General features: G+C 38.4%; 1 protein-coding gene across 1 annotated transcript in view; it reads left to right on the top strand.

The window, feature by feature from the left end:
- The first annotated feature begins 9,715 nt into the window (after positions 1-9,715).
- AQR (aquarius intron-binding spliceosomal factor) overlaps positions 9,716-20,289 on the top strand; it is a 51,626-nt gene continuing 41,052 nt past the window's right edge. Inside the window, exons 1-10 of the mRNA XM_033062606.2 lie at positions 9,716-9,848; positions 10,695-10,751; positions 11,557-11,597; positions 12,573-12,608; positions 13,656-13,776; positions 14,898-15,038; positions 16,598-16,666; positions 17,139-17,239; positions 17,891-17,967; positions 20,050-20,114. Coding sequence (XP_032918497.1) covers positions 9,753-9,848; positions 10,695-10,751; positions 11,557-11,597; positions 12,573-12,608; positions 13,656-13,776; positions 14,898-15,038; positions 16,598-16,666; positions 17,139-17,239; positions 17,891-17,967; positions 20,050-20,114 — 804 coding nt within the window. The 5' untranslated portion in view covers positions 9,716-9,752. The remainder of the gene's footprint in view (positions 9,849-10,694; positions 10,752-11,556; positions 11,598-12,572; positions 12,609-13,655; positions 13,777-14,897; positions 15,039-16,597; positions 16,667-17,138; positions 17,240-17,890; positions 17,968-20,049; positions 20,115-20,289) is intronic.

Here is a 20,289-nt window from a genome sequence, read left to right as displayed (position 1 = left end):
AGTGTGCTTTATGTGAACCAGAGTTTTGAAACTACCTAGCATTCATTATGCAGAAAAGACTGCATATCAAAATAACTTTGTATGTTAGAACAATAGGTGTGGTTTCAGATATTTTTTGTTACAAAATATAAATATATTTAAAGATAACATCCTTCTTAAGGAGCTACAGTCATTTAAAAATGCTAGGAGAGTAATGTTTAGAGATCACAAAATTCATGTTTTGAAAATATCAGTTTAAGCAAAATGAAGGAAAAGTAATAAAAAAGGTATTTTTGAGGGATGAATAGACATTTGTAGGAAGTGTTACTGTCTGATGTATTTGGAAAGTGATTAAATCTTTGGGCTTGGATTTCAGAGCCCCAATGTCTATCTGGCTCTCCATCCCTTCATAAAAAAAGTTGTGTCAGTATAAATTCATGATTTTATGGGGACTATTCCATAAACTAGCTAGAAAGGGGTTAAATGGCTTCTAAGAGTCAGGAGAGAAGAAAAAATGAGGTTGAAATCCTGTGTCTTTTGCAGTTAAGAGTAAAATTCTTCAAGTATCTTTGAGAATTTGAGCTAGAAAATTTTTCTCTGTGTTCACAGTAACACTTCTTGTTGTTCATTAGTATGTCAGTCATTTTTCATAATGCTTCAAGGCAAGTTCAAGCCATCAAACTTTTAAGTATCTTTGGTGGCAGAAACATTGCCTGTGGTTTTGTTAGAATGAACTGATGGCTAATACTAATAATCTTATAGTACTGAAGTAGTGGATTTTTTGAGACTGTGCAGAACCAAAGCATATTCTACAGAGGAAAGCAGTGGGTTCTGCTGTGTTAACAATGAGCTCCTGCTGAGGAGAACTTCTCCAACAGCACGGGTTTAGCACTGAGGTTGTTCTGTGTGGAATAGAAAAAGGGTCAAATATTTGAAACAAACAGAAAAAAAAAAAAAGGTAAAAGGGATTTTTTTTTAAAGACAAATTATACAACTGCAGTACCAACTGATCACATTGCCCATTTTGTGTCTAGATGTGGCTATGGATACCTTTAAAATGTTTATGCTGCATTGTGTCACAAATGACTGTTTTGGGTGGCTCAAAGAATCACTGGCAAAGTTATCATCAAAAGCAGCTTTAATGTAAAAGTGAAAGCACAACGAAGTTTGTTGGCAACATTCACTCTACTGCTTATTAGACAGTTAAAGCACACAGACAAAAATTAGACTAAAATCGTAAAGAAATCAACCTAAAATTATCTGTGTGGAGGCTGGTGATGGAAAAAGGCTAAGGATGGGAAAGGGTAAGGATCAAAGAAATAAGGGGGACCCGGACCCTCCAATTGTATGACAAGGTTCAGAGGGGAGCCCCTTGCCAAACTTAGCCCCAGATTTGACCAACGGTTTAGGCCTAAAGTAACAGCACTTAAAACCACTTAATTTAAACAACTTCCCAAAGATTCTGTAGAATTTATATAGCACAACAGTTACTCACAGGCCTAACTCACAAAATAAACATACATCAGAATCCAAGACAGCAACATTCACAGTATGTTTGCTTCAGCATATTCACCCTTGCACACACACAGAACTGAAGGAGTATGTCCAGGGTATATTCCTGTGAAAAACTTCCTTCAAGTTCAGTGAAGTTCTCATGTCAGATGCCACTGCATCTTCTCAATGAGCAAAAGGCTGAGCCTGTGGGCGTATCAGCCCAGGCTCTGCCAGCAGCAGCCCTCAGAGTACAACAAGCTCAAGTTCACCGGCTGAGAGCCATCCCCCTCAAGGGCAAGTGCTGGTTGAAGCCCACTCTGGTTCAGGAGAGCTCCAAGGGTCTTACTTAGGACTTCTGTTTATAGGGTTGCTAGAGAATTGCCTTTACTCACAGTAACTTTCCATCCTGGATGAAATTCGGCTCAGTAACTTTCTTTGAAAGTTTGGTAAAATAAAATTGTTCCACTTGTGTCATTATGCAGGCAAGAAAAATTAGTTTCCAAGGCTGTTGTTAAAAAAACAGGAGCTTGTTAGGTAACATAAGCTCCTGATAAGCTCAAGAGGAGCTCAGCCCCACTGCTGTTTGTCAAGGCTGAGGCTCAAGGAGCAGTTCTGAGATCATAGTGTGGCCCGAGGTGTGTGTGTGCGCGTGGCAGCTGTACCCCCACACAAGGTTTGCAGAAAGCCTAAACATACATATATAAGTATTCCTATATATGTCTACAGAAAAATGCAAAAGAGGAAAAAAGCAATAATAAACCACAGAAAAACTGTTTAGTCATTGAAACTGCTTTTTCATTGTGTGCTGAGCTTCTCACTCAGCTGGGATCTCCTCTCACACATCCAGAGTCAACAAGAAAATTAGTGAGACAAATGGGAGATAGATACAAAAGAAACTCGACCTTAGGCTTCAAACCAAGATGCTGGATCTAATATTTAGTTTTCCTGGCTGCCTCCTAGTATAAATGTAAAACTCCAAAAGTCATAATCTCTCAATAGCAGCTCATTTGAGTAACACTTACCTAAGTACAGTTGGATGACTCTTAAATCAATAAAGACTATGGATTTGGTCCATCTAATGGCCCTTTGTAATGATGTTGTAAATGTCCAGACCTCCTAAATAACTGAAGTGGTAATGGTTCATATTTGTGGATTTTTAAAGTGCAAGTTTTAACTTAATAGCCTGGTTTTATGGTCTGATGGCTGTGGATGAGATGTGTCTGAGAGGCAGTTATCATAAGGAAAATTGAAATTACAGAAGTGACTTCTCTATGCTCTCTTATAATGTTCTTTCTCCAGGTTAAGCAAATAAGTTGTATTTCTTCATATAATGACTAGTTCTGTCAAGCAGCTTTTAAACAGCTTTTTTTTCGCATCTGTTAAAAAAGTGAATCTTCAAAGTCCACGTAAGTGAAGGAGAAATCAGTCTTATGACAACAAAATCACTAACAAATGTACTGATATCTCCTTGTTCAGAAACTATTGTTCTAACATGAGGGTGTCATTTTATGTCTATGCTGTGTTATTACGGGTCTCTGAATGTTATTTTACTTCTACTCTCTGCCATTCCAGTTCCTGTCTGCTCCCAAGATATCCTTACATGTGACTTGATGTGATTTGGATACGTGGCTGAAATTTTTCCTCTTCACTTTAATCCTTCCAGTGTCCCTGGTGCCAATCTGTATGGCTCTGTTAAACCCCATCTATGAGTTCTAGCCCAAGAGTCATGGAGCTGGCTGTTGCACGTGTGCTGCCCTGGTATGTAAAATAGTGCCCAAGGATGCGAGTGCAGGAAGGTATGAGAAGCTCACTGGTGATGATCTAGACTACTCAAAGTCATCTGGGTGTGTAGGGTCATAGGAGCACATGGATATAGTGACTGTCCAGCTTTGCCTGTGGCACTGGAACGTACCTTGCTGACATAGTGAAGAAGCAGAAACAGAATTCCATGGCCACTGCTATTTAAAAAAATGAAAGATGTCCCTAAACTAAAGAAGCCAACTACGCATAGTGTCTCCCCTTTGTACTCGTAATGCACTGCACTCAAATCCTACTGACATAAAGGAAAACACTCTCTGCATGCTAAGTGACATTATTTTACCTGTGTATTTTTTTGAGTATTAATTTTAGTCCCTAGTATGTGTTTGCAAAAGTAGCTTGCTGAGCCACAGAAAATTAGATGATTTTCTCAATTTCTAGTTTATTTTTTGTCTAAGATGATCTTGAAAACACAGCAGTGAGATTCCTGTTAATGACAATACAGTCCTTCTAAATGAAGTAGAAATTTGCTAAGCTATTTAGACATCCCAAATGTAGCAGCCAATTTGAGAATAATTTTTGAGTTCAAAACAGGTTAGGATTTTTTTCATGACACTGAGAGCAACCTTGGAACAGTATCGTGGCAAGCTTGTTTACTGTGGTGTACTATATCTTGTTTTTATACTCTGGGTCTTAAAAATAGCAAGCACTTGGGTGGTGAGAATAGCTCCATAGGAATCGCCTCAGGTGTTGAATAGTGTGTCTGATGCTAATGCAATTAGCAGAGGAAAAATGTCTATTTTCTAATAAGCTAAAATGATTTGTTGAGTAATATTGTCATTTATATTACAGTAGAAATTTTTTTTAATAAAAGGAATTATTAAAAGTCAATTTTTTTTTTATTAGACAGGTGTGAATTTGCTATTTTCAGTAAGTATTCTGTTTTATTACTATTTTATACTCCTTTAAAATCCTGAAATGCTAATGGAAATGTCTACCAAAAACCTAGAAAATACAGAGAAAAGCAAGGATGAAAGCTGTAGGATGCTGGAGCTACGTCTCAGCATCTTAGAATAGCTGTCTCAATTAAGTTTTATGCTACCTAGATATGTTACAGTTTTGTCTGTAATGTTATTTTTTTCCTTTATTGTGAGAAAAGAGATGTGGAAATTATTTGCCTTAAAATCTCATTTCAGTGATGAAATTTCTCCATCAGATTTATTTCATATTAATTTTTTCCACATAGAAACTTTATCACATAAAAGCCTCTCACAGGATTTTCAGCAAGTATTGCTAGAGCTTTTCTGGACACTCAACTTCTTACCACTGTTTTCCCTCAGCTGGCAGGAACCCAGATAGAAGTCTCTGAAGTTAATTAGAATGGTCCAGAGTCTGCTTTAACTTGAGCTGTTACCCAAATGTGAGCCCAGCAACAGAAAGCTAAGAATGACACAAAGTCTCCTCTTTCACCGTCTCCTTCACTAGAGGCACTACTTGCTATTCTGGGATATAAAAGCAGCTGGGTTGCTGAATTAACCATATTTTCCTCTAGTCATGAGCTCAGAATATCCATTGAAGTTACTGTAAGTTTTGCACAAAAATCAAGGGCAGTACATTGGCCAGAATGTGTGCTAAATAAATATTTATACACAAATCAGAATGCTACTGATGGCTTCTTTACACTTTAAAATTCTAAATATTTTAAGAAGCATCTGTTACTAAACTGAGGCATCATTTTTGAAAGTACCCATATTTACTGAGTGGAAGTACACATATTTAATGAGATGAACACAGTGGCAAAAGTCTTGGACTAGAAGAATGCACATAAATAAAAAAGTAAAACCAACGTGACATGATTGAATTAAAGCTGTAATGAACAGACTGAACATTTAGTTTATATGAATATTAACTGCTGTGAAGAACAAGCTATAACCAAAGGAATAACCCCCTGTCATTGTGCCTAAGCTTTTTACATGTTAAATGATTCCTCTGATCTTTTTTGAGAAGATTTTCCAAAATTTACCTGAAAGCAGGTTTAAGTCAATATATTTCTTTTATAATTTCAACAGGCAAGAGACACGGAGATTTCAGATCTTCTTTGCTTAATGTACATATTAATATGCCATTCATCCCCTCATCCCTTTGAAAAACTTATTTCATATAACACAGCAAGAAATATTTCAAAATATTCATAGTCACTTTCCTCCTTTGCTTAGAAGAAAAGCTGTATGTGCAAGTTGGTATATGTACATGATGCATGATGACACTTGAAATTCTCATATGTGGAGATTTCAGTTTCAGAGCTTTTCAGAGGGATGCCTCTTGAAAAATCTCGTGTATGTGTAGAAGTCAATAAACTAAGATAAAAGCTGATTTTAAAGTGATGTGTTCTAAGCTTTACAGACTCGCTTCACAGAAAGTCTACCCAACATACGGCTTGGTGTCACTCAGGCTGAGATTCATCTGCTTTAAATTGAGATGTGCAGCGTGCAGGTAGGTACCTCCCCAAAGCTAAGTGTACACATGTAGTATAATGCAATGATGCTAGGCCAGATAACACATTCCCATACAGCAGTGAGATGTATCCCAGGTATTTCAACCCCCATCCTGAGAGGCATAGTTCTATTTAAAACCACCAGGACCACTTCAGTATTTGTAAGTTGTGCACACAGAAAGCACAATTTAGCCATCAAAACTTAGCTGGATTTGACTTTCTGCACACAGAGCATGACTGTCGGAACACTCATGGCTCACTTTTGAAAAGGGAATATAAACTTCCCTTGGCCTCTGAGTTACAGAACACATGGGCCAAGAAACACTAAGAGTATTTAGTACATGCAGAAAGGAGAGAAAAACTGCTGTTGAAAGGGGAAGTACAGCCACAGTCAATGATTTGGGAAGAAAGGAGTCTCCATCTATCTCTATCAAGAGATATCAATTGAGGCCGAAGATTCAACAGCCTTGGTCATTTATGCCTTGGAGCTTTATGCCTAGCTTGAAACCGTACAGGTGGACCAGCAGCAAAAGAACCCCTGGATGGGAGAGCATGGGGCCGTACAACAATGCTGCTTGTCAGTGAGCTGCCTTTCTCTTTTATGAGAGCAGTGTTAGCATGCCCTCAGCTACAAGGCAACAGAGTCTCCACCCTGGAAAGAAGGTTTTGATACCTTTAGTTCCATGTTATGTCAGTGGAATGTTTGTTCTGCTCCCCTGGCCACCTGGACAGGTGGCAGTAGAGTTGTGATAGTACGACCCCATCATTCCAGATCAGACAGCCAGGCTGAGGCACATGGGAATCATCTATCCCAGCAGAATATTTCCTTGGAGGAGAACAAGTCAGTTGTCCACCGGACAAGATGCCTGTTCATAATTCTGAAAAAATTTGATGACTACAATGGGTAAGGTAATGCCATTTTTCATGCTGAGTAGAGTGCTGGTATTTTTTACCTGCTTTGTAAAAGCTTTCCCACCAGAGTACACAAAGGTGCAAGATGATATCTATACAGAGTCTGCATCTTAGTGCAGAGTTAATGTCTAAGAAGCTGAACTCTAAATCTCAATGTGATACACTAACAGTCAAAAGGGAGACTGTTTGTATTAGAAGTATGGCCTTGCTGAATCTGCTGAATTCACTGGTCATGTCTCAGTAACAAACAAAATCAATTCATGTTTGAAATCTTTATCTATTAACCGTCTGGAGCTTTCATTGCTAGCAAATAATATATTTTTTGTGACTCTAGGTAGAATCTAAAATAATCAAAAAGGTAGAAAATAGGGAACATAGATTCAACCCCTGCTCATTATCACTAGGTATTTCCTGTTCTGGTGGAACTGTGCTCAGGAGAGTATAACTGAAATAAAAGCAATGGCCAGCTTACTGATGACCTTGGCTTACATGGTTTACAAAGAAAAGGAGAAAAGCATATTTTTCCTGATTACAATAATGTAGAAGGGGAAGCATCCAAAACAAGAGGAGCCAATTAAGCAAGAAAGCAGCATGGAATATAAATTGACCAGGACTGTGTGCTGCCTAGAAATTAATAATAGTCTTGAAAACTGCATCTACTAAAATATGTGACTTTTAAATAATGCATGTCTTCATGAATGAATTAACAGGTTTTTGAAAGGAATATTTTATTTTCTTGACATGTTAAGCCAATGAGTATAGAAAGATGGAGAACTTCACAGAAGGCTGCTGGGATGATGGGGTACAGGGTTTATTTCTCCTCAATTACAAAGGAGTTTGGAGTGGAAAGTGTCAGATGTGCCTCCACACTGGGGGAAACTGAGCATAGGAATCCAAGCGGCCAGTCTTACTAGACAGTTGTGAGCTGGGGTGAGATTTGCAGATGGGGAAAAGGTACAACACTGGGTCCTTTATGCTTGGTCTCACCACAGTTCTTTAAAGGTTCCCCTGCTCTTGAGGATGAAAGCAATGTATTTTTCCAAAGCACTAATTTATACTTTTGCTGCTCATCTGTAGTCCTACTGTCCCAGCATTCTCTAAATAAACAACACCGTGTATAGAGAAAAATTCAATATATTATTTATAGGGAGGGAGGGAGGGGATCTTTGTCATTTTATTTGACATTTTCAGGGAGGGATGTAATCATGCTGCCTAACATTAGGCATTTAATATTAGTTTCTGATATCAGAAGCTCCTTCAGAGAACGAGAGCACTTAGATTAGTTCTGATTTGCGCTTTGGAAGGACCTCCGTTGCCACATTGACTGTAGTGAGACTGAGGACAACTGACCTCCTCATTGGGACACTCAAATGAGTGGGGTGGGCCAAAAGTTAGGTAAATGTGGATTCCTCCTTGAAGCTTCATAGCTTTGATAACATATGGAAATGTGTGGGTTTTGACACTGGCAATGGTTATGATCCATCATAACCAGAAGATTTAGGTTAGCCTCGCAAGCCTGTCCAAGAAAATTCACAAATTTTTTTACAAAATTTACAAAGTCCAAAACACATCTGCCTCTTCTAATTGTCCCATCTTAATATAAATTAAGCTTTGGCTTCCATCTTAAAGCCAGTTCAGAAACTTTCCTGGTTTCAGCCTGCATTTATAGGTAATGAACTTACATTCCTTTGTCCTTTTTTATCACTGTTTTGTAGCTTCAATTTCAATCCTTGCTATTTATAAAATTTGCTACTTTTGGTACTTTTGTAACTTTTAAATTTTACTAGTTTTCATTTTTCTGGATCTTCTAAAGTACAGGCATGCAGTAGGCATATTTATTTGAATGTAGCCATTGTCTGATCCTATTCAAGGTACTGTCATTGCTTTTCCCACTCCCACTGTACATTCTAATTCAACTTCAAAAGGAATATTTAGTTTAACCTCTGCTTGAAGAAATGAAATGGAGATCACCTTCATATGAAAACAAAGGAGGTCATATTCAAACAGACTTCAAGGGGACCTGCCTGCAACTTTAAAGTACTCGAGTGGCAGGTGATGGACAATGAGTCCAGAAACAAAGCACAGTAACTTCCCTGGGGAGTCTGTTAATATCCTCTTTAATTAATCTGTTTACCAAAGAGAATAAGTTAATTCTGAAGCATTAGCAAACTGTTGACTTTCTTGAGCGTGCAATTTTCCCCTCGTACTTTTGCCTTTCCTCTACATATTTCAAGAGATTCATGGAGTATTCTGAGTTGGACGGGACGCCATAAGGATCGTCCTGTCCAACCCTTAAGTAAATGCCTTAATCACGCGTGCTGAAGTGTCAGTGGCAGTTGTTTGATTGTTAAAAGAGTGTGTTTTTTCCATGGACAGATGGACAGAAAGCTGCGCTCTAAGTGATACATAAAACAGCGGATTCACCGAGCATTGGAAGGATTCACCCTTCACCTTTTCCCTCAGCCTTTGCACACCGGCTCCTGAACTCCGACCGGCAGCAGGGAGGGAGCTGCAGCGGCACGGAGGGAAGGAGCAGCAGTGCAGGGAAGCAGCAGCAGTGCAGGGAGCAGCAGCAGTGCAGGGAAGCAGCAGCAGTGCAGGGAGCAGAAGCAGCAGTGCAGGGAAGCAGCAGTGCAGGGAGCAGCAGCAGTGCAGGGAAGCAGCAGCAGTGCAGGGAGCAGAAGCAGCAGTGCAGGGAGCAGCAGCAGTGCAGGGAAGCAGCAGCAGTGCAGGGAGCAGAAGTAGCAGTGCAGGGAAGCAGCAGCAGTGCAGGGAGCAGCAGCAGTGTAGGGAGCAGCAGCAGTGCAGGGAAGCAGCACCAGTGCAGGGAGCAGCAGCAGTGCAAGGAGCAGCAGCAGCAGTGCAGGGAGCAGCAGCAGTGCAGGGAGGGAGCAGCAGTGCAGGGAGCAGCAGCAGCAGTGCAGGGAAGCAGCAGCAGCAGTGCAGGGAAGCAGCAGCAGATGGCGCCGCCGCCCGCCCCGCGGCCGCTCCGGCCCTCCCGGCCCCGGAAGCGCTCCCGCCTCGCTGCTCCCGGCCCGGAGATCCCTCCCTCGGCCCGGCCCGGGCTGGCAGCGCCGGGGCTCCGAGGCCTGTGCCGGGCGGCTCCGGCAGCACCATGGCGGCGGCCACGGCCGCGGCGGCCCCCTCGGCCCCGCCGAAGAAGATCGTGGCGCCCACGGTGTCGCAGATCAACGCGGAGTACGTGACACAGGTAGGGCTGCTCCAGGGACAGTCGGGCGGCCGCGCTGTTTGAGCAGCCTTTGCAGGCCGTGGGTGATGGGGAGAGGGTCGTGCTCGGTCCTGGTTGGCGAGAGACGTACGCCTCTGTCGTACAGCGCGGGAAATTTGCCCGCGGGAAATTTACAAATCCCCAGCGGGATTCACAAAGCAGCGCTACCGAGCGCGTCAGTGCCATACCCCGAGCATCATCGCAAGGCGGGTTTTAACGTGTGAAAAGCTGCCGAGACTTCCTTGGTGGTGAAAGTCTTAAGTGATTTTCTCCAAGTAGTTTTTTTTCTTTCTTTTTTTTCTTTTTTTTCCTTGGAAATCTGCTCTTCCTCTTCCAGAACATAAAGAAGCTTGAATAAAGCTGCATAGGAAGCTCTTGTCATCGTCGCTCAGGAGTATTGGCGAAGTCATGGCTGCAGCAAAGAGCCTTAGAGTGCTAGACTTTTATGTAGAACCTCTAGTTACTTGTCACCTTCCTCAAGGAAGTATAATCACTTGCCATTTTGGATTTTCAGTTTCTGAAAGATCATGGTTTATTTTTGATAGATTTGTTAGATGAACTTAAGAATAGAAAAAAATGTTTGTTAGATAGCAGTCTATGCATCTGAAATTTTTCCGAAGGATCGCATTTCTGTTGAAAGAGGTTTAGGCGTAAAAGCCTTAAATGGTTGATAAGCATTGCTGTTAAAAACCATAATTTTGTTACTTGTAGTTAGCATAAGCTGAAATTAAGCAAGATACTAGTGAAATAAAAGTTTGAGTGTGTTGTGAGATGTTGTATCGCTGACATGAAAATGTATGTATTTAACTTTTTTTTTCCGTTGTGCAGTTAGCAAATAAATACTGGGCTCCACATGCGAAGAAAACGTTGTCTTTTGATGTGAAGGTAACTACTTCTACTGGAATTTTGTTGGGGGGTGTCAAAGAATGATGATCAACCATTCCATGATGTGCCAATATTTTTGGTGTTGCTTATTTTATGAGACTATAGGAGACTGCTTGGAAGGTCAGCTGTTTTTTGAGACACTGTAATTTGTTACGTATTTGTGGTTTATAAATGTAGGCACTATTAGGAAGGTATGCTGTAGCATGCAGTTATTTTGTATGCTATTTAGTTTATTTTGGCCAAGAATTTATGAGGGCAAAAGACTTTTGAGCATCTCATTTGAGGTTAAAAGATGCTGGAAGGGATTCTACTTTCAGAAATCAAACAGGAATGAAAGATGCAGGTATTACTGAACCGTGTCCTTTCTAAAAACTTCTTTGGTGAGCTTCCATCAGACAACTTCATTGCCATTCTGGTGGATATGTGCATTTTGAATGTTTAAAATTTGGCATGGTGTGTTTAGTTTTGTGTACTGCAGGGTACTTAAATGTTAAGTTTCTTTTCTTTGTGGATGTTTGCCTAAGTCTCCCTGTTTAGCCTCAATTTATTTTGTAGTATTTGTGGTAGAATTTGTCTGTGGTTGTTGGGGTGTACCTAAACAACCGAACTGCATCTCCGTGTCATGTGATGTCAAAGTGTGCCTGTTACAACTTATAGTGGAGATTCTTTCATTCATGTTAGAAAATTTTATTGAAAGTGTTTTAATAGCAGTTAGCGGAGAGTAACTAATTCAGAGTAATATGTCTTAATGCATTTTAAATCACTTTAGTGGGTATGTAAAATTATCTTAATTTTTTTTCTGTAGGTCATTGAAGATGTATATACAAAAGAAATTGTCAGGTCAAAGTAAGTACACCAGTTGCTTTCTCTTATTTACCACCATTCCAACATCATCCGTGTTGGACTTGTTTCTAATGTTTGATAGAATACTTTAAAACTCATCTCTGTGTTGAACACAGATGAAAATTACTCAAGTGCATTTAAGTAATTTAATCATTATGGTATGTCAAAGTCTCAGTGTGGTAACAAGAGAGTTCCTAAGCCCTGAAACCTTAAACGTGATGGTTTAATATTTTTCAGACCCTTTATCTGGAAGTCTGTTGGTTTTGTTGTGGTAGTTATAGGAGGCTGATCTGCTCTTTTGTCACTAAGGAACATAAAGAAAAAACCTGTCATGAATTGCACTGCCTCTGACTTCCTTCTCTGTTCTGGCTGCTGTCACCAGATTCCTGAAGGGAAAGTCTAGTTTCCATGAATTATACTGTTAGATGGGGAAGACAAATTCAAGATACACTGCATTCTGCAGTTCTCTGTGCAGAAAAGAGCTGTAACTGTTGCTGAAGTTTTTTGGGGAAAATTAAGCTCTGCAGAGAATTCTCTGTATTATTCCTGTATGAAAGCAATCTAAGAATTTGTCATATGGAGTCAAAGCAAACTTCCGTTTCCAGTCGCTAAGAAAAAATACTATTATGAACAGATAAAATATATAATTGTAGTTTTCCAGGACACAGTCTTAGCTGCTAGCAGTTTGTATCATCAAGGCTATTGGAAGTGGTGTCTTCATATTTAAAAGAAATACATGAATTTTTTAAAAATATGTATTTAATTGCTTAATGAATCCCTATGAACTTCAGCTTCCCGCAGTGTTACAGCAGTTGTTTCTGCATTCAAGTGCATGGAAATGTCAGGACAGAAATAATTCCTGAGTGTTCCTACAAGTTTCCTTATATAAGGAAATAAGGGAAAATGTAGTCACTTTCCATGCAGCTGTGTGTGGGAGGCTTTCTTTCCTGTGTTAATTGATTAATTTTTCCTTTTTAGGTTTGCGATTAGAAAGATAATGCTTCTTGAATTCAGGTAAGCTAATGGGAGGGAAATTTGGTGTTATTTTTTCGTAGGAGCCTGTGAAGGTAAGAAGCAAATGCAGGGCAGTAAGACAGTCTGAAGGTAGTGTACGTGTTCATACTTTGTAAGACCTTGAATTGTGTACTGAGGAAAATAAAGTGAGGAGAGTGAGGAGAGCTTAATTTAAATGAGAAAATAATTCTATGAATGTAAGTAACATCTCAGAGTGTCTTGTTTTATGATTCTCAATTTCTAGTGTAAGTGGAGCACTGAGAAAGAGAGAATGAATGAAATAAGTGAAAAACTTGTTTCATAATTTGGAATGTGTCATTAAGCCTTAAATAAGAACTCACTGAAATCAAATTTTTGAATTATGTCTCTTACTATGAGGTTAAAAATGAATTGTGCTGTAGTGGCATCATTAACATTTTCTTCCCTTGAGAAAGTAGGGAAATATATTTAAACAGTAGTTTACAACTGCTTCAGACTTTCCTGGAAGAACTTATAGAGTATGTCTAACAAGGTGTAAAATAAATATTTGCAATATGTACTTAAACTCACAATATTTTATGTTCTGTTTGGTTCTTTTATCTCTCAAATCTTAAGAAAAAATACGAGATTTTTTTTGTTTGAGGTAGATTCTTTGTTTCAAAAAGGCGCAAGTCCGTAAGTTAATACCAGTAACTACAAAAGGACAAACTTCCCTCATTTTTTAGCATCTTAATGAGAAAAAGTGCAGAAGAGGAAATGTAAATTATGGTTAAGGGTTTGACACTAACAAATGGTGTGCAGTGGTCTTCTGGAATTGTGTGTCAGCAGTAGCACAGAGTTAGAAGCTCCTGTCCTTTCTGTGAACGCTGTTAATGTTATCAGTTACTGAGTCTAACAAGTTTTGCTTCAGTGACCTAGATGAGAGGTAACTTGCAGAACTGCTCACAAACTATGAAGATGGCTTTCAGGGGAAGGAGAAAAAAACCCTTGTGGATAACTGCTTTTTTAAATGAGTGACAGATTATGTGGGTGGCTGCAACTAATGAAATACTCTTTATCTCTTCACAGTCAGTACCTTGAAAATTACCTATGGATGAATTATTCTCCAGAGGTGTCCAGTAAGGCATATTTAATGTCAATCTGCTGTATGGTGAATGAGAAGTTCAGAGAGAATGTCCCTGCGTGGGAGGTAACTGATTTCAATTGCAGCTAGAATTGACTTTGATCCGCAAGTTGCAGCTTTTACAGTGTGCTCGCTTACAGTAACAGAAGGTAGAACAGCTTTTGGTGTTAAAAGGTGCCTCAGCTGGAATATCTCATATGATGTTTTAAACTTTGTGTTCTTTTTTGGAGAAGAGAATGGACAGGTGAAAAATTACTGGATTCCTTCTGGTGTGAAAATCCTTGGTTCTGTTGTGAGATGCCAACCATTATAACCAGCATTTGCTTTTTTGGCACTTGACAGAGGTTGGGTATTTACAGAGAAGTTCTTGCTCTGATACTGAAAGAAAAATAAGGGTTTATATATCTGTAGGTACAACAAAACACCACTGGAAGCCTAACGTATTATCCAATAATGTCTTGCTTAAAACATGTGAATATCAGTTTCTACCTTTTTTGCTTTATGGTAAATAAATCCATTACTTCAGAAGCACACTTACTTCAGTACGTGTGCCATTTTGCCAGCACAAAAGATTAATAACTTACTCATGTTGTCTGTGTACTTTTCTGCTGGCATATGTGCTAGAAGTAAAATGACAGGTGCATGTTATGTTTCAAGCAGCTTAGTTAAACTTGTTTGGTACATGACTGCCCTTGTAAAGGAACTAACTATTTTAGCTTGGTGATTATTCAGTTTATCTTTTTCTGCTCAGGTAGCTGAATGAAAGTTCCAGGACTATAATTAATCTCTGGTGGCTTTTACTTGCTCACTTTTTGCAAGTCACTTTGAGCTACCGTAGTTTTGGCCAAAACCTACCATTTGTCTTTTATCTGGGAGATTTTAGAGTATTTCTGTGCAGTTACCAGGTGAACATTCCTACAAGACTTCACCTGAGCTTCTTGTTAGCTTGTTCTGTGCATCACCTGTTAGACTATGCAGAAGGTATAGGGGGAGGATCCCTTTTCAAGGGGATCTCATCAGTCTGTTTTGCTTGTGCTGCCTGGTCAGAATAAATGAAAATGAGAAAAACTAAACCCTTCTTTCATAGATTTAAATGGATTTAGAGAACTTAAGCTATGTTATGTGAATGAAGATTGAAATTATTTGTATCCACTTGACTCAAAATTACCTTCCTCTTCTATTCCTAGACATTCAAAAAGAGGCCTGAACACTTTCCTTTCTTTTTCAAACGCATACTGGAAGCATCGCTGGTCGAAAATGAGAGTGAGTACTCTCTGCATGAACAGACAGTCCTGCTGCTTTTCCTTGATCACTGCTTCAACAGTTTGGTATGTTAAAAGTAACTGTAAATATTTCCAGTGTGTTTATGCTGTTCTCTGTTAATAGGCAGTTTAATTTGAACAATTTCTTCTTACAAGGCAGATGAAGCAAAATTCCAGTTTAAGGAAAACTCAGTACCAGAGGGCTTTTACCCTCTGTTTTGACTCTTACTTCATCTCTTTCATCACAAGGTCATAATTGAGACTTGTGACTGGAGGATTGGCAGTTAAGCAATTAAATGACAAGCTTTAATATAAACTTTTGTATTAAAAATGGTACTTTAAAATTTATGTATTTATATTTGAAAAGGTGCTTTACTTTTAAAAGGGATTAGTTACTACTGTGCTCTTCTGAGTTTGCCTAGTAAATAGCATAAAAATTATTTCCATTAACTATTGAGAAAGACAGTGAGGCTTTTTTCACTTTTGAAACCAGGTTTACATATGATTTTTATCTGCAGTTCTCCTGAGTTAGTTTGAAGAAAATGTTAGACCAACTTGTGATCTAAATCTGTAGTTAAAACATAGTTATCGTAAGTGGCAAGCAGGAAGAACAATTTACAATTACCTGTTACATGAAGCAGTGCTCTCTAAAATGTCTTGCTACTGGGCTTTTTCCTTACTGACATTGCACAAGGGATGTATTATTCAAAATCTGGGTCTACACAAATAAAACTATCTGAAAACACTCTACAAAACAATGTAGAAAGTGTATTATTTGATTTTGGGAGCTAGAACCTTCTTGGACTTTATACATGCAATTTACTGAGATAGTGTTTTTCTGTAGTGGCCATGGTACAATGTGTCTTCATTTTAAATAGTTTGATGGTGACTACAGAATCCTTGCACATTTCTAATGCAACATGATAGGGAAGCTGGTGAAAATGTGCCTGTAAAAGCACACTGTTATTAGAAGCTGCCCTTCTTTGTGAAGGGCCGAATGGAACAGTCACAGTAGTGTTTTAAGCGAAGAGCACTGAAGTTTGAAGTTTCAGAATGCTGAGAATGGAGTATTTGTCCATGAAGACATGCTGAAGATGTTAATTGAAATTTTTCAGTAGCTCAGGAAAGAAGGAAAACTTTGTGGATCCAGATCACAGGCATAGTTGGAGAGCATATTTGAACTGTCATGGAGAAAATTATTTGTTTCATATAATGGGAAAAGTGTAGAAGAAGTGAGAGAAACTTGATAAATTAAGGGCTTTGGGAGACAAAGAGCAGCTTAAAAACAAGTAGAGAAAGCACAGGAGGTGAGTTCAAGAATACAGAATGACTGAAGAAGGAACATCAGTTCTCAACAACTTTTGTACTAAAAATACTTGCATGGATGGGGCCCCGGTGAAGTGTTAAGAACTGACAGACTCCATGAAAAGAAAATGCCTAAAAATACAGAGGTGTCACTGGTCAGGATTATAGTGCAGTTTCCTGCTAGAACATTGTGAAATCTAGTAGAACAATATAAATATTTTTATCAGATGGTAATGTACATTGATGTATTTTGTAAGACAGATGTATCAAAAAACATAAGAATGTTTTACGAATTTTTATCATTTGTAACTTTCTAACAGGAAGTGGATTTGATCAGAGGTCAGGTGCAGCAGCTCATTTCCTTACCGATGTGGATGGCTCTACAACCTGTAAGCATAACATTGTTAACTTAGAGCAGTTTTCTGGGCATTATCCAAGTAATGTAAAGTAAATTCTCATGCCATACTGTTAAGGAGCTCCAATATTTACAACATTGCTATGGAATTGCATTTTTGTGTGCTTTGCTAAATTCTTTCTTGTTTGTTGCAAATTTCCATGTAATACTGTTTTTAATGTAATTTTTCAAAAAACTGAGCTTTGTTGTTTATAGCTTCTTCAAGCTGTAATTTGTAGACAAGGCCATGAGGTCACAGGGAGGCAAAAGAGTTGACATCTAGTTATGGCTGGACTCTAGCATTATTACAGTTTTGTTTTACAGTGATACTTACTGAGAATAGCTAGAGAGAGCTCTTTATTTCAGCTTGTTATGTAGTTTTTCTTTTTTAACAAAAGGACTGAACTGTATTTTTATTTAATGAAAACAAGGTTCCTTGGTGACTGAATATCATTTTAATATTTCAGAATCGACTGGAACAAGAGTTGAAAAAGACACCAAAACTAAGAAAATTCTGGAATCTAATTAAGAAAAATGATGCAAAAATGGATGAAGAGTCAAGAATGCAGTATGTACAAAAGGCTTTTTTCCTTAATTAATTAATTGTGTTTTAGCTAAAATAAACTGTTTCAATGAAAAAGGTGTTTTTTGGAAACCTGTAGCAAATGAGGATTGATCATATATGGCCTCCTAGAAGTTGTTCTGTTTTTCAGTAGTCTTTATGTAAAATACTGTTCTAGAACTCTATATTATTTGGTCAGTGAATTTGTGCTACCAAATCTCAAAACTAGAGGATGAAAGTGTAAAAGAATATTCATGTCGCTACTCACTTTTTTTCATGACCTTTAGCAAATGTTTAGCTCTTAGGCGTGTAGCTTATGCAAGTATTTCAGTAAATCTGTGTCTGTCTCACCAAAGTTAAATATTCCAATGCCTTTGTGTTGTGCTGTGGTAAGGTGTAGGAGGAGATTTACTTCTTGACACAATAAGAAGTATGGATTGTTAATCAGTTTCTGTGCCTGAAAATGTAGGCTGCTAATCTCTCTGCCTGAGTGCGGAGAGAAAAGTTACCAGCTAAACAGTTTAGGTGTGTTTCAAAGTAACCTTATTACCGTTATATGAATTTTGAAGTAGCTAACTTTGTATTAGTGAAAGCTACAATATACGGTCAGTCTGCATTTCAAGAGTATTAATTCTTTTGTCATATGTTCAATTTTAGAGCGTATCGAGAGAGAAGATTTCTTTCGCAGCTCATTCAGAAATTCATTTCTGTTCTAAAGTCAATACCTGTCTCAGGTAACTGTGATTCTTATCTCCTAATCTGTGTGAAAATATTTTCATGTTGCTGAAGTCCTTAGGATATCAGCCTGAGGTTGGGGACCTTGTTCGGGTGGGGCTTGTAGTGAAATCTATGCCTGTCTGCATGGATTTCATATCAAAATAAATATTCAAATCTGTATATACTTTAAAAATGAAACAGCAAAAAGTTACTATAAGTCTCCTTTTGTTCAGTTCTGTACTTAGTAAAAAACAATATTTCTGGGAACTGATATTCTTTATTGTGTGCTTAAAGCCTTAAAGCATTAAAGCATTTAATATATACTTAGGTGCCTTGTTAAATAGGTGGTATAAATGGATATCGTAATGCTCTGTCTGTTCATACTGTTGATTTACAGTAAGAACAAAAGCCTAAGTGAAGTGAAAGTCTGTAAGATTTGACTGCTCTTGAGTCATTGTGACAAGCAAAATTATCTCCTTGCCAGATTTAGAAAGGCAAAGTGTTTGTAGAGGAAGGTGTTAGCCTTTTAACAGAAAAGGGTTATTATGCACTAAGCACAGCACAATTTCGGTGAAATTAGTTCCCAGAGTTTGCTTTTGCTGTTAAACTCGTAGCAAACTTCAATTCTTACCTGAACTGTAAGGGTAAATTTTGTAATGTGGCTCTCTCAGAAAGGATATTTATCCCCCTGTTCTCCTAATTATGCTAGAGCTGTTTCAGGAAGATTTACTTTAACAGTTCTTTAGGCTGTAAGAATTTGAAAGTCATTAAAGGAGACGTGGTGTGTTCTGACGTGATTCTAAAGGCCCCTTGTACCACCGAGTAGCTTTGAATATGGTGAAGGCCTTTTGCACATATCTTGTTTGCACCATTTTGACTAAAATTTTGGTCTGAATCCGAAGTGCGGCTTATAATCAGGTGCGGCTTATATATGGACAAAGAACAAAAAGTTGCTGTTTTAGTTTGGAGGACAGATGTCTGCTGAGAAAGGCAGGAACTTCTCTTTGAAATGAAGATGTAAACCCCCTCCCTCCAAATTATTATCATTTTGAAATCAAGGGGCTTTCAGGCAAAGATATGGAAATTAGGAATAACAGTTCTTTTCTAGGGAAATTAAAATAGAAATACAGTGCTACAAAGAAACAAACTCCAAACCCTGACAAAGTCAGTGTACAACCTGACACCCCGTCAGGCAGGGTGTTGGTAGCAGTCCCATTAAATGGTGGCTACATCCTCCTGCAGTGACAGATGTGATTCAGTTGGAACAGTGCTCCTAGAAGGTGCAACTTCCCTCCAGAGATCCAGTGGTGATGTGGAGAAATCTGGTTTTCCTCTGGAGTGCAGTGGAGAAAGGGGCTCCCTTAGTGTCCCAAAACCTCTGTTTTTATCTTGGTAAGAAATGTTGGGCTCTTCCCCCTGGCTGGAGCAACTTCCATTGGGATGCAGTAATTTTATCAGTCCCACAGTGGGACTCAATGGGCCATTAGCAGAAAATGACTGGCTGGATGAAGGATGGGGTGTGAAAAGATAAAGAACAATGCCCTGCCTGGTTTCAATGGATGGCCCATTAGCAGAATATCTGCCACAGAGATAAGGATCACTGTCCCCACCCTCAACAGATGGTGATAGAATAGATACCTTTTATCACACTCTGTGTTGTAATGTGTGGCTTATAATCAGGTGTGGCTTATATATGGACAAAGAATGAAAAGCTACTAACACCTGGAAGTGTGGCTTATACTCAGTGTGACTTATAATCATGAAATTACAGTACTTGACATTAAAAGTTCTTAACAAACATAATGGATGAGTGATATCTCATGGAAGTGAACATTTTTGCAAGTTACATTCAAGATTTTTCAAAGCTGATGTAATCACTCCTGACATTCTAATTCTGTTACTCTTTCATTGCTAACCAAAAGAATTTTTGATATAAGAAAGGATTGTTTTAAAAATAGAATAGTATTTTAGTTAGCTTTTAACAAGATTGAAATTAATACTTTTGTATTTGTAGCATTTATTTAGTTTTTAAGGAATTGTTCAAGTGTAAATACATTGTGATGTTGATCAATTTAAACTTTTTTATTTTTTTAATCTAGGTCCTATTTCTATGGACAAAGTTCATTATTGTGAGAGGTTTATTGAACTCATGCTAGACCTTGAGGTGAGTTTTTAAATTGATTCAGCCGGTTTCCAGGTGTACTTTTCTAGGGTTTAAGTGCATAAGGTAATTATTAAGCCTTATTTTAAATAGGAGGTGATTATGTCACGGCTATGCATATAGTAGTGATTTCAGTAGTGATTTTTCACCTGTAAATAAGAGGTTGTAGTGCTGCATC

This window comes from Catharus ustulatus, chromosome 6 (assembly GCF_009819885.2).
Source record: "Catharus ustulatus isolate bCatUst1 chromosome 6, bCatUst1.pri.v2, whole genome shotgun sequence".
In the NCBI taxonomy this organism is placed as follows: Eukaryota; Metazoa; Chordata; class Aves; order Passeriformes; family Turdidae; genus Catharus; species Catharus ustulatus.
This window is presented reverse-complemented; position numbering and strand designations above follow the sequence as displayed.